The sequence below is a fragment of the Mangifera indica genome, chromosome 8 (genome assembly GCF_011075055.1).
Source record: "Mangifera indica cultivar Alphonso chromosome 8, CATAS_Mindica_2.1, whole genome shotgun sequence".
In the NCBI taxonomy this organism is placed as follows: domain Eukaryota; kingdom Viridiplantae; phylum Streptophyta; class Magnoliopsida; order Sapindales; family Anacardiaceae; genus Mangifera; species Mangifera indica.
In genome coordinates this window covers 15,259,827-15,270,729 of record NC_058144.1, presented here as the reverse complement: position 1 = coordinate 15,270,729, position 10,903 = coordinate 15,259,827, and the positions used below count along the sequence as shown (strand labels likewise).

The window sequence follows — 10,903 nt, the reverse complement described above, 5'->3', positions numbered from 1 at the left end:
TTCTATCACAAATGAAGGAATTATACATGTTTTTTTTCCTTTCAAACTCTGAAGATATAAAGGACAATTCCTCTTCTAGTGTCCATCCTTGTTGCAGTAAAAGCACTACCATTTTGTCTTGGTCTTATTTCTATTGGTTGATCATTCTTAAAGTTCTTTTTCTTTGGTCCAACTTTTGGACCTTTCCGAGGTCGTTTGTGTTTCTTCTTTACTCCACTCATGGAGGCAATGTTAACTTGCCATGCCCTTTCCCTTGCTCATAAAATTCCTAAATCTTATTCAAAAGCTTTGGAAGTTTAAATTTGATTCTATTCAAATTTTAATTTATTATAAACGGTTTAAAACTATTCAAGAGGGATTGGAAAATCAAATTCATCTTAATTTTGTGGGGAATCACAACCCTATAGACATTTAGCTGCTCCAAAATATTTATCATTCTAATGATATGGTCATTTAGAGGCATTCCCTCCCTTAGTCTCGTTCCGAAAAGTGCCACACACAGATCATACTCGACCACTCATGAGTTCTTGTTATACAACTCTTATAAGGCCTTGAGTATATCATACGCAACCTTTTCAAAGGTGAGAGTAATTCTCAAATTTCTTAGCCAGTCTTTAAAGTTCGACCCAATCAATATATTGTTATCCAGAATTCATAGTAAGACATTATTAGCCATTTCCTTTTATCTTCTCACAATCGTTTAGAAATACTACAAAGAAAATTGAATTTTTATTACTGTCTTGTATACATATGAATTTAAACTCTTTTATTGCATAATTTTTTTATCTCCCACTATTTTATTTAAATCCCACACTCCCTTAGACAAGATCTGAAAATTTTGTTAAATTAAATTTCTTAGTGGAGAATTGAATTCTTATTAAACATAATTAACCTCACATAATAGAAACTTGATTAATTAAATTTAATAAGGAGGAAACTTTTTCCACTTATATAAGAGTCAATTCATTTAACATGCTCTTTTGCTCTAAATATCTTATATAATAGAATTCTTGGTACCCTCGGTTAGTTAAATTTGTACCATCACACTTTCCTAAAATGATATTTTCATCATATTTTCACATAATAGAATTCTTAGTCATGATAAAAATATTCACTCAAGAACAAGATAAATTTAATTCAATGACATAAATTCTACCTTCCTCACATAATAGAAATCTTGGGATATAAAAATTTATGTTATAGAATTTAATTATCTCATAATGGAAGGTATAAATTTAATAATTTTAATTAGGAGATTTAGGTTTAACTTAAATTTAATTAAGTTCAATTAAGCAAGACATACATATATCTTATAAATGCATGATTTAAAATATGGTGGGATAATCATGGGGTTTTTGAAATTACAACCTAATGGCAAATTATTCACCTATGTCTATGTTTTCATTCAAATTGCTATCCGAATTGTTTGCAGGTCCTCATTCAGTTGCTTTGATTACATTCGAAACTAAGGCGTGTAGATCCGATAAAGTAAAATTAAACAAATGGGATGAGATTATTTAATACAAACCTCTTAATTAAAATAATATTACAACCCAGTTATTCCAATTTTTGAAAGAAGACAAATTACACCCATAATCATCTCATAATGAATCATCCATCCAATATTCACATTACCATTTAATATAAATTATGAACTTATTCATAATCTATTAAACATTAATCCATAAGATACGATCTAATAAAAAACATACAATAATTCAATCATTTAAACATAAATGACATGATGTGTATTATTTAAATATTCATAATATTTATTTTAGATAACATTTACCTAAAATTAGACGATGACAATTATCACATTTAATCAACATTAAATGTTAGTTAACCTTGTGCACTTTTATCAACTCATACACTCAATCATACTAATGCAAGTTAATTCTTACACACAATTTTTCATTCAACTAACACACTTAATCATATTAATACAAATTGATTCTTGTATACAACCTTTCATTCAACTGAAGTGAACAAAATTATGCACATAATCTCATAGCTTATACACATCCATTACCATTTAAAATAACATGCATATACTTTCACCATACATCATAATCTTTTAGATTACATGTAATTACATTAATCACATAAATCATAATCTTCACTCAAGTCTCTTAATCAATATTAAAACATCATTTAGCATATACAAATGTGAACTTGAAAAATCTAAATTTTTTTTTATGAACATTCAATATGTATATGCAAATATATTAACATATGTCCATACATCAAACTTTCCTATGCATATACCATACATGCATGCCCTTTATTCATGCATTTTATGTATAATACACAAAATTAGCATAAAATTTTCAATTTATATCATCATATACATCCAGCCAACATGTATTAATAAAAATTTCAGGATTTAATTTCAATTCTCATGCTAAAACACACATGTATGTCTAAATCAAACACATATATATGCATCCTATGAACACTTCATCATATACATGCCTTAAAGCACATGTTCTTTATCTTAAAATCATTAGCACATGGATAAGAAATAAAACTCAGCCAAGAGTCATAGAGCAAAACATGTTTGAAAAGCTTGATTTCCTAGCAAACTAACATGCGTGTACACATATGAAACATATACATACCCTTATGCATAAAAATCATATATTTAACCTCAAAAAGACGTGCAAGGAGCTGAAGCAAGCTCTGATACCATTTTGAAAGATTGGGTGAAGAGAATAGATGCAAAACAAATATATATGTCAAGAGAGAAAGAATTAAAACATGCATTTGCAAAAGAGAGAAAAGATAAAGATTCTACCTACTCATTTGCCTCTTATATGGATATAAGATGATGGAATAAGTCTCCCACTTGCAAGACCTCCAAAGAAAATCCACCATCAAGCCAAAAGATAACCCTTGTTGTCAGATTGAGAGAAGGGAGAGAGTTTTGCAATTTTAGTGAGAGAATTTTTAGTTTAAAATAGACTAACTAATTTTGAATAAACTAACTTCATTCTTTTATAATAGTGGTTAATTGTAGTTTTCTAAAATTGTACTTTTTGCCCACCAAATTGTTGATTTAAAGATTTTTATTATCCTTCAAAAAGTGCTAGCGAATCCCAGATAATTAATTCTCGTTCTCGTAAGCTTAGTTTGTTGGTATGACCCTTAGGTTCATCGTGGCATAGTCGTGAGTCCCTTTTCAGACGATCTAAAAGTGTATTTAGAAACTCAACTACTATGATAAATATCTAGCAATATGTCATAATCCCTAAACCATGATAATGAAATACTTCATCGAACCTAAAATCTCCAATCATACTTTCCATATAGGGAATATTCTTTCATTATCCAATCTAGATTGATTTCGGACTAATGGATTGTCAAAGTTCTAATTTCGATTCTTTACAATATATTGATTTAAATATTTGAAACATATCATAACGAACATCCTTCATACGACTTACATTATATTCTAGCTAAAGATTTAATTTCCAATATTTATCGATGTTCACTTCAGAACTCATATCCAGATTGAATTAGTGGATATTCAAAACCCAATACTTTTTGAGTCATCGGATCCCATCTTGACCGTCATTTTTCTCTATATATAAATAACACATAACCAATATTGTTTGTCTTACGAGATATGGTTAATCCTATATATATTTACCACATAAATCGCACATATCTATATCGGATACGACTATAATGTCTCAAATCAAAGGATCACTTCGTATACTGGTACAATCTTATGATAACTCATTAACTATGATTTAATGATCATGTGACTTATCATTTTTGGTCATGTTCAAAAAACGGTTTTTTAACTGTTAATCCATACTAAAACCCCAATGACATAACCATCATCGTCACCCGCATTAATGTCATCTCATGACATTCAACAAAGATATTCAGTATACTTACTATGTGATATAATTATTCAAGTTATATAACGTCCGTAGGAAATAATTCGATGATTCAATTTGTATTAAGTAAATCATCCGGATAGTTCATACACATATTTTATATTATTGCAAAATAAATAAACAGTTTATGCATATAAACAAAAGAACTATTTCTTTATTAATAAATTATTTAAAAGATTATATACAAGATGAAATACCTTAAAACCAATAACACAAATAATTTCTAAAACATGGACTAGCAGAAACCACCAAGTCCAACAAAGTTCTGTGTTTTTTGAGTCACTTTTTCTTAGATTTCTTTGTGTGTTAGGAATCGTTATCTAGGTCTCTGTTTCTTTTTTATTTTTATTTTCTTTGGTTTTTTGTAAGCCCACCTGTGTCTTATCTTGTGAGTTCGTTTTGTTTGCTAATTTAAGTTTTTGAGAAGTTGAATTTCTTAAAATTTCTGTGCAAAACCTTGTTGGGTGAATTATCGACAAATGGCAAATTGACTTTATGTCTTTTCATTTTTGTGCTATATATCTTTTTTGGAGTAGAAGTTGACATTAATGCTGTGTTTGGGCTTGGATTTGGGGAGTATGTATCTTTTTCTTATTTGGAGGGGATAAAATGGAGGTTGAAGAAGCTAACATGGTAGCTGTTGAGAGCTGCCACAGAGTTTTAAGTTTACTGTCTCAGACCCAAGATCAGGTTCAGTATAGGAATTTAATGTTTGAAACTGGAGAAGCTATTTTTAGATTTAAAAGAGTTGTCTCGCTACTCAATACTGGTTTGGGTCATGCTAGAGTGAGAAAGCTCAAGAAATTGCCAACCCCTTTTAACCGATCCATCTTTTTAGATAATCCTCTCAATAGAACAACAGATAATCCACCTAAGAATTTAAAGCTTCTCCAATCAAGTTTCCATGAAAACCAAAATCAAGAAATGGGGGCACTTGCTAAAAGTTCTTTAACGTTGGGAAATTCATCTCTAGAACTGATGTCAAATGGGAAAAACCTTCCTCAACTTGTCCAACAAACACCTTCATCAGACTACCATTTCATTCAGCAGCAACAACAACAGCTGCAAAAAAGGTTACATCTTCAGCAGCAGCAATTGAAGCTTCAAGCGGAAATGATGTTTCGAAAGAGTAACAGTGGAGTGAACCTGAATTTTGATAGCTTTAGCTGCGCACCTACAATGTCATCCACTAGGTCTTTTATTTCTTCCTTGAGTATGGAAGGAAGTGCGGCTAATTCGGACGGGAGTGCCTTCCATTTGATTGGGGCGCCTCTTTCATCAGATCAGAGTTCTCAACAACACAAAAGGAAGTGTTCTGGAAGAGGGGAAGATGGGAGTGTGAAATGTGAGAGCAGAGGCAGGTGCCATTGCTCAAAGAAGAGGTTCACTTGCTTCCTTGTTTATGTTATTTCTTGTTAGAAATATTCACCTTTTTAATATAGAATATGTAAATTCTTGATCTGTTGTCTTACATTTTGTGTTATTGGTTACCCTGTCAACAGGAAACATCGAGTGAAGAGGTCCATCAAGGTGCCTGCCATCAGCAACAAGCTTGCCGATGTCCCTCCCGATGATTACTCTTGGAGGAAGTATGGACTGAAGCCAATTAAGGGTTCTCCTCACCCTAGGTATATCCAATTTCTCATTTTTGAGATATGGTGATATTGCAACTGATGCCTGGAAAGGTTTTTGTGATTTTGTTGTCTGCTTCTATGAATTTTCCTACGGAATGTCTGAACTTCCAATTGGAAATGAAAGATTTAATAAGGTAAAATGTTTATTGATTATAGAAAATTTAGTGCTATTCTAGGGAAAGCATTGAAGATCAATAAATGAAGAAAACATTTTCTTTGTTCCTCTTGCTGTTAATGTACACTCAGTGTGTGGGTGGTAACCTTGGCTGAATTGTTTGTGCCCCTGTTAGTAGTTATGGTATTACTTTTGTGGTTGTTGTGACCGCTGGATTATAAGTTGGTGTAATGTCAAGCAGTCGCTATTTAAATGGTTTTAGGTGGTGGCTTTATTTTTACTGAATTGATTAGTGACTTACTGTGGATATTCAAACAACACTGTTGGGGTCAAATAGGGAAGTTTGTTAGAGTTTGGTTATTTGCAAGAATGTAGGTGCATTTGAAATGTATTCGGTAGAACATGTTAAAGGAAATGTCATTTTCAAGTTTAGAAGGTTTTTGTTAAACTTGGGCAGGGGATACTATAAATGTAGCAGGGTGAGAGGTTGTCCTGCAAGGAAGCATGTGGAGGGGTGCTTGGAAGATGCATCCACGCTTATTGTTACGTATGAAGGGGAACATAACCACCCGAGGTAATGATGTGGATGTGGTATTGACAACTTTAGGGAAAAAAACATGCTGAGTTAGTGGGGCACGGCAAGTTCAATTTTTGTTCTGCTTTTTCTTGGAAAATCTCAGCCCCTAGATTACAAATCCAGGGGCTGAGCTGACCTGGTAACATTTCAGGAGGGATAATTTTATCTATAGTGGGTTCACTGGACACACTTTTCATGTGGGTTTCATTGTAAAAGAATGCAGTGTTTTGAAAATTTAGATGGCTTTAACACGAAAATATGATAGAAAACAGTTGATAATTATTATATGAACTATAAAATTATATTTTTATATTTTTATATATAATTTAAATATATAAATAATTTATTATTAGATGATTGAATAATATTTTAATTAAAAATAAAATAATATCTAATTATATAATAATATATTATTTATATATCATAAATATATGTAATATTATTTTTATATAAATTTATTCATAAAATATCATCCACAAAATAGTAGGCCTTGGGCACTTTGGATATATGAGATTGGGCCCAGCGAGATTTGGATAGATCCATAACAGAACAGAATGTCATATACTCAATTAATGACCATGCTGGTGGCTTGACCATCCGCATGCCTCGTGGCAAATATGTCTGCACGGAATGAATATTTAAAATAAGAGAGGTTAAATTAATTACCTATTTTATCTTTTATTAATTAAAAATATTTATTTTTTAAATTTTCAAATAAAAATATTATAAATATTTTTTAAAATATCAAAACTATCATTTACTATATCTACATAGCCTATCTCATTCTCACTCTCATTAGATACATTTTTTATATCATTCAAACACTCTTATATCATTCTTTCACTCTTATTTTTACTCAATATTAATTACTATAAGTTCATTCGAAAAGAAAAAATTTATATTTTTTAATTCAAATAAAAAAAAAGTCAATTCGTGAGAAAAAGGTATTTATACAAATTTTAACTCAAAACTTAATTTTATTTATTAAATCTAGTTCGTATATTATATAAAGGGAACATTCAGATATTTGATAATAATTTAGGGGCTAAATAAAATATTAAAAAATATGGGGGCATTTTGATATTACACAATTTATTAAATATTTAAATTAAATGTTATGAATAGATAGATGTATTTCGATATAAGACAATATATAATAATGTTAGATAATTATATGGGGTTAAATGAAATGTTAAAAAATATTGGGGTATTTTGATATTAAACATTGAAAGAAGGCTTTAAATAAAATGTTAAGAATAAATAAATACATCTTGATACAAGACAATATATTAGAGTGTTAAATGAAATGATAGATAATTATAGGGGTTAAATAAAGTGTTAGAAAAAATATGAGTTATTTTAATATTAAACATTGTAAGATGGTTTTAAATGATATATTAAAAATAGATAGATGTATTTCCATATAAGACAACATGTGAATGTGTTATATGAAATGTTAGATAATTATAAAAAGTTAATTAAAATATTAGAAAAATATGTGGGCCATTTTGATAGTAAACATTTTTAGACGGTTTTAAATAATATGTTAGGAATAGGTAGATGCATTTCCAGACAAGACAACATATAAGAGTGTTAAATAAAATACGAAATAATTATGAAGGTTAAATGAAATGTTAGAAAAATATGAGGGTATTTTGATATTACACAAGGTATGAAGGATTTAAATAAAATATTAAGAATAGATAGATGCATTTTGATATAAGACAATATATAACGGTGTTAAATGAGATGTTAAATAATTATAGATTAAATGAAATGTTAAAAAAATATGGGGGGTATTTTGATAGTAAACATTATAAGACAGGGTTTAAATGATATGTTAAAAGTAAAATATGCGTTTCCATACAGAACAATATATGAGGGTGTTATATGAAATATTAGATAATTGTAGGAGATTAATTAAAAGGTTGAAAGAATATGGAGGGCATTTTGATATTAAACATTTTTAGACGGTTTTAAATGACATTTTATGAGTAAGTAGAGCCATTTTGAGAAATTAGAGGTGACATATATATCAATAAATGGTTATTGTGGATTTTTTTTCTTATAAATGTTTAATTTTTTCCAAAAATTTGTCATTGTAAGATTGATAAATAATATGGGTAGTTATGCGTTTGTTCGTTTTTAAGGAGAATAGATTCAACATAATGATAACACAATGAAGTATGTTGGAGGATGTAAACAATTGATTAAACATAGGGTTCAACATAAGTTGCAGCAGCTTGGGCAGAACGAAAACTAGTCTCATCAAAGGGAGCCTTGGAAGGCTCGACGTGATCAATAGGTGCTCCAGAACTAGTTCTAACATTTCTAGATGGCCTAGGGGCACGCCTAGCACTACTACAACGAGTGTTAACCATAATTGCAAAATATGAGGATATACACTAACTACACAAAATCTAACTACCGATGCTAACAAATTACAAACTGAAAATTGTGAAAAGATAAAACAGAGAGTAAGAAAGGAAATACCACACAAAACACGATGAATTGTGACGAAATGGAATGCGACGCCAAATGTACGTACAAGGGCAGAATCATAATTTTGCATAAACGAACCCGAATTGGAAAACTAAGTGCACACCACAGTTGGAAATGATGATAGGATGACAGTGGTATATTCAGAAGTAAAAACGGTCGACCAAAAGGGATATTTTTGGAAACAAATCCGAAAATGGGTATGATGGTTTGGGGGTTTTTGATGGAAAGCCAATATGTAGAAATTGATGCTTGGAACTTGGAAGAATAATGTTGGGAGTGATGATTTTGTGATCAATTTGATGAAAACTCAACAAAATTTGGGGATTTTGGAAGAAATTTAAAAAACCTAAGGTTTAGGGTTTAATGAGATTTGGGGGAATTTTGGGTAAAATGTGGTGTTTTGAAAGATTATTTTGGCTTAAAACAAGTGGAAATGATATGGGGAATTGATTTGATGCGAAAATTTTCAGTTTAAAGTGGATTAAGCAAGGATGGAGCAAATCGGTGGAGAGAAAACGAAAGAGGATTGGAATGTTTGTGAGAAAAGAAAATGAAAGAAAACTGCCCCTTTTATGCTGGAATTTGGCTAATTCGGTCGACCAAATTCTAACAAATTCGATCAACCGAATTTTGACAAATTTGATCGATCGAATTTTGCAATTCAGCAGCCGAATTTGCAAAATTCTGGTCAACTTGTTTTATGCATCTTGTGTTCTCAATTTGAACATAAATGAGTCCAAATGATTCAACTATGCACTATTGATTCAATCATGCATGAAATGCAATGTAATTCGATGCAAAAACATGATGAAAATTTAAATAAAACATATTAAAATCAATACAATAATAATTGATGCAAAAAGAAACATCAAATATGATCAAACATTAAAATGAAACATAAAGCATATATTGACATTTTCAATTCAGCCAAAACACCATAACCACAATAATATGTAAGTGCAAATGCTACTATGGTGATTCCATGATCCCAAGCTCACCTCTAATTTTGCAAAAACGTTCTTCCCCAAGAGGTTTTATAAAAATATCCGCAAGTTGATTTTCGGTGGATACAAAGTCAAGACAAATATCACCCTTTTGAACATGATCTTGAATAACATGATATCTAATTTCTATATGCTTGGTTCGAGAGTGTTGAATGGTATTTTTGGATAAGCTAATAGCACTTGTGTTGTCACACAAGATTGGAGTTTTAGATAGGCTAACTTCATAATCCCTAAGGGTTTGTTGTATCCACAAGGCTTGAGCACAACAACTACTGGCAGTAATATATTCCGCTTCCGCAATTAATAAAGCTACAGAGTTTTGTTTCCTTGAAAACTATGAAACTAATGCATGACCTAGAAAATGACAAGTACCACTAGTACTTTTTCTATTGACTTGGCTTCCAACAAAGTCGGTATCCGAATAGCTCACTAGGTTAAAAGACATTTCTCTAGGATACCATAACCCTAAAAATCTAGTGCCATGTAAATATCTTAAGATTCTTTTAAGGCTTTTAAATGAGATTCCTTAGGACATGATTGGAATCGAGCACATAAGTACACACTAAACATAATATCAAGTCTACTAGCAATTAAATATAAAAGAGAACCAATCATACCTTTATACATTTTAACATTAACATTTGGCCTACTTTCATCTTTGGTGAGCTTGATAGTTGAACTCATTGGTGTGCTTGAGGCTTTTAGTCCTTTCATGCCAAACTTCTTTAATAAGTCCTTGATGTATGAAGATTGGTTGATGAAGATCCCTCTTTGCTTTGCTTGATATTAAGTCCGAGAAAATACTTGAGTTCTCCCATCATGCTCATTTCAAATTCTTTGCTTATGAGATTAGAAAATTCTTCACACAAAAAGACATTAGTAGATCCAAAGATGATATCATCAACATAAATTTGAACCAAAAGTATATCATTTTCTTTTCTCTTAATAAACAATGTAGTATCTACTTTTCCAATGCAAAAGTCTTTTTCAAGCAAGAATTTACTCAAACGTTCATACCATGCTCGAGGTGCTTGTTTTAAACCATAAAGAGCTTTTTGAAGTTTAAAAACATGGTTTGGGAAATCATGACTTTCAAACCCGGGAGGTTGTTCAACATAAACTTCCTCCATGATAAATCTATTTAAGAAAGCACTTTTGACATC

At 30.6% G+C, this 10,903-nt stretch overlaps 1 protein-coding gene across 2 annotated transcripts; it reads left to right on the top strand.

Annotated features, from left to right (window-relative positions):
- The first annotated feature begins 4,133 nt into the window (after positions 1-4,133).
- Positions 4,134-6,491, top strand: LOC123223122 (probable WRKY transcription factor 21). Of its 2 annotated transcripts, XM_044646207.1 has the most exons (4): positions 4,134-4,922; positions 4,959-5,290; positions 5,411-5,536; positions 6,115-6,491. In XM_044646207.1, the coding sequence occupies exons 1-4, from the start codon at positions 4,518-4,520 to the stop codon at positions 6,233-6,235; spliced, it is 984 nt and encodes a 327-aa protein (XP_044502142.1). In that variant the 5' UTR covers positions 4,134-4,517; the 3' UTR covers positions 6,236-6,491. The 2 variants fall into 2 exon arrangements, with proteins under 2 accessions (XP_044502142.1, XP_044502141.1); XM_044646206.1 differs by having other exon boundaries at positions 4,134-5,290.
- The last annotated feature ends 4,412 nt before the right edge of the window (positions 6,492-10,903 follow it).

Coding starts and splice junctions, on each gene's coding strand:
- LOC123223122 (XM_044646206.1), top strand. CDS start 4,518: ATGGAGGTTGAAGAAGCTAACATGGTAGCTGTTGAGAGCTGCCACAGA. Junction 5,291..5,410: donor TGCCATTGCTCAAAGAAGAG/GTTCACTTGCTT, acceptor CCCTGTCAACAG/GAAACATCGAGTGAAGAGGT. Junction 5,537..6,114: donor AAGGGTTCTCCTCACCCTAG/GTATATCCAATT, acceptor AAACTTGGGCAG/GGGATACTATAAATGTAGCA.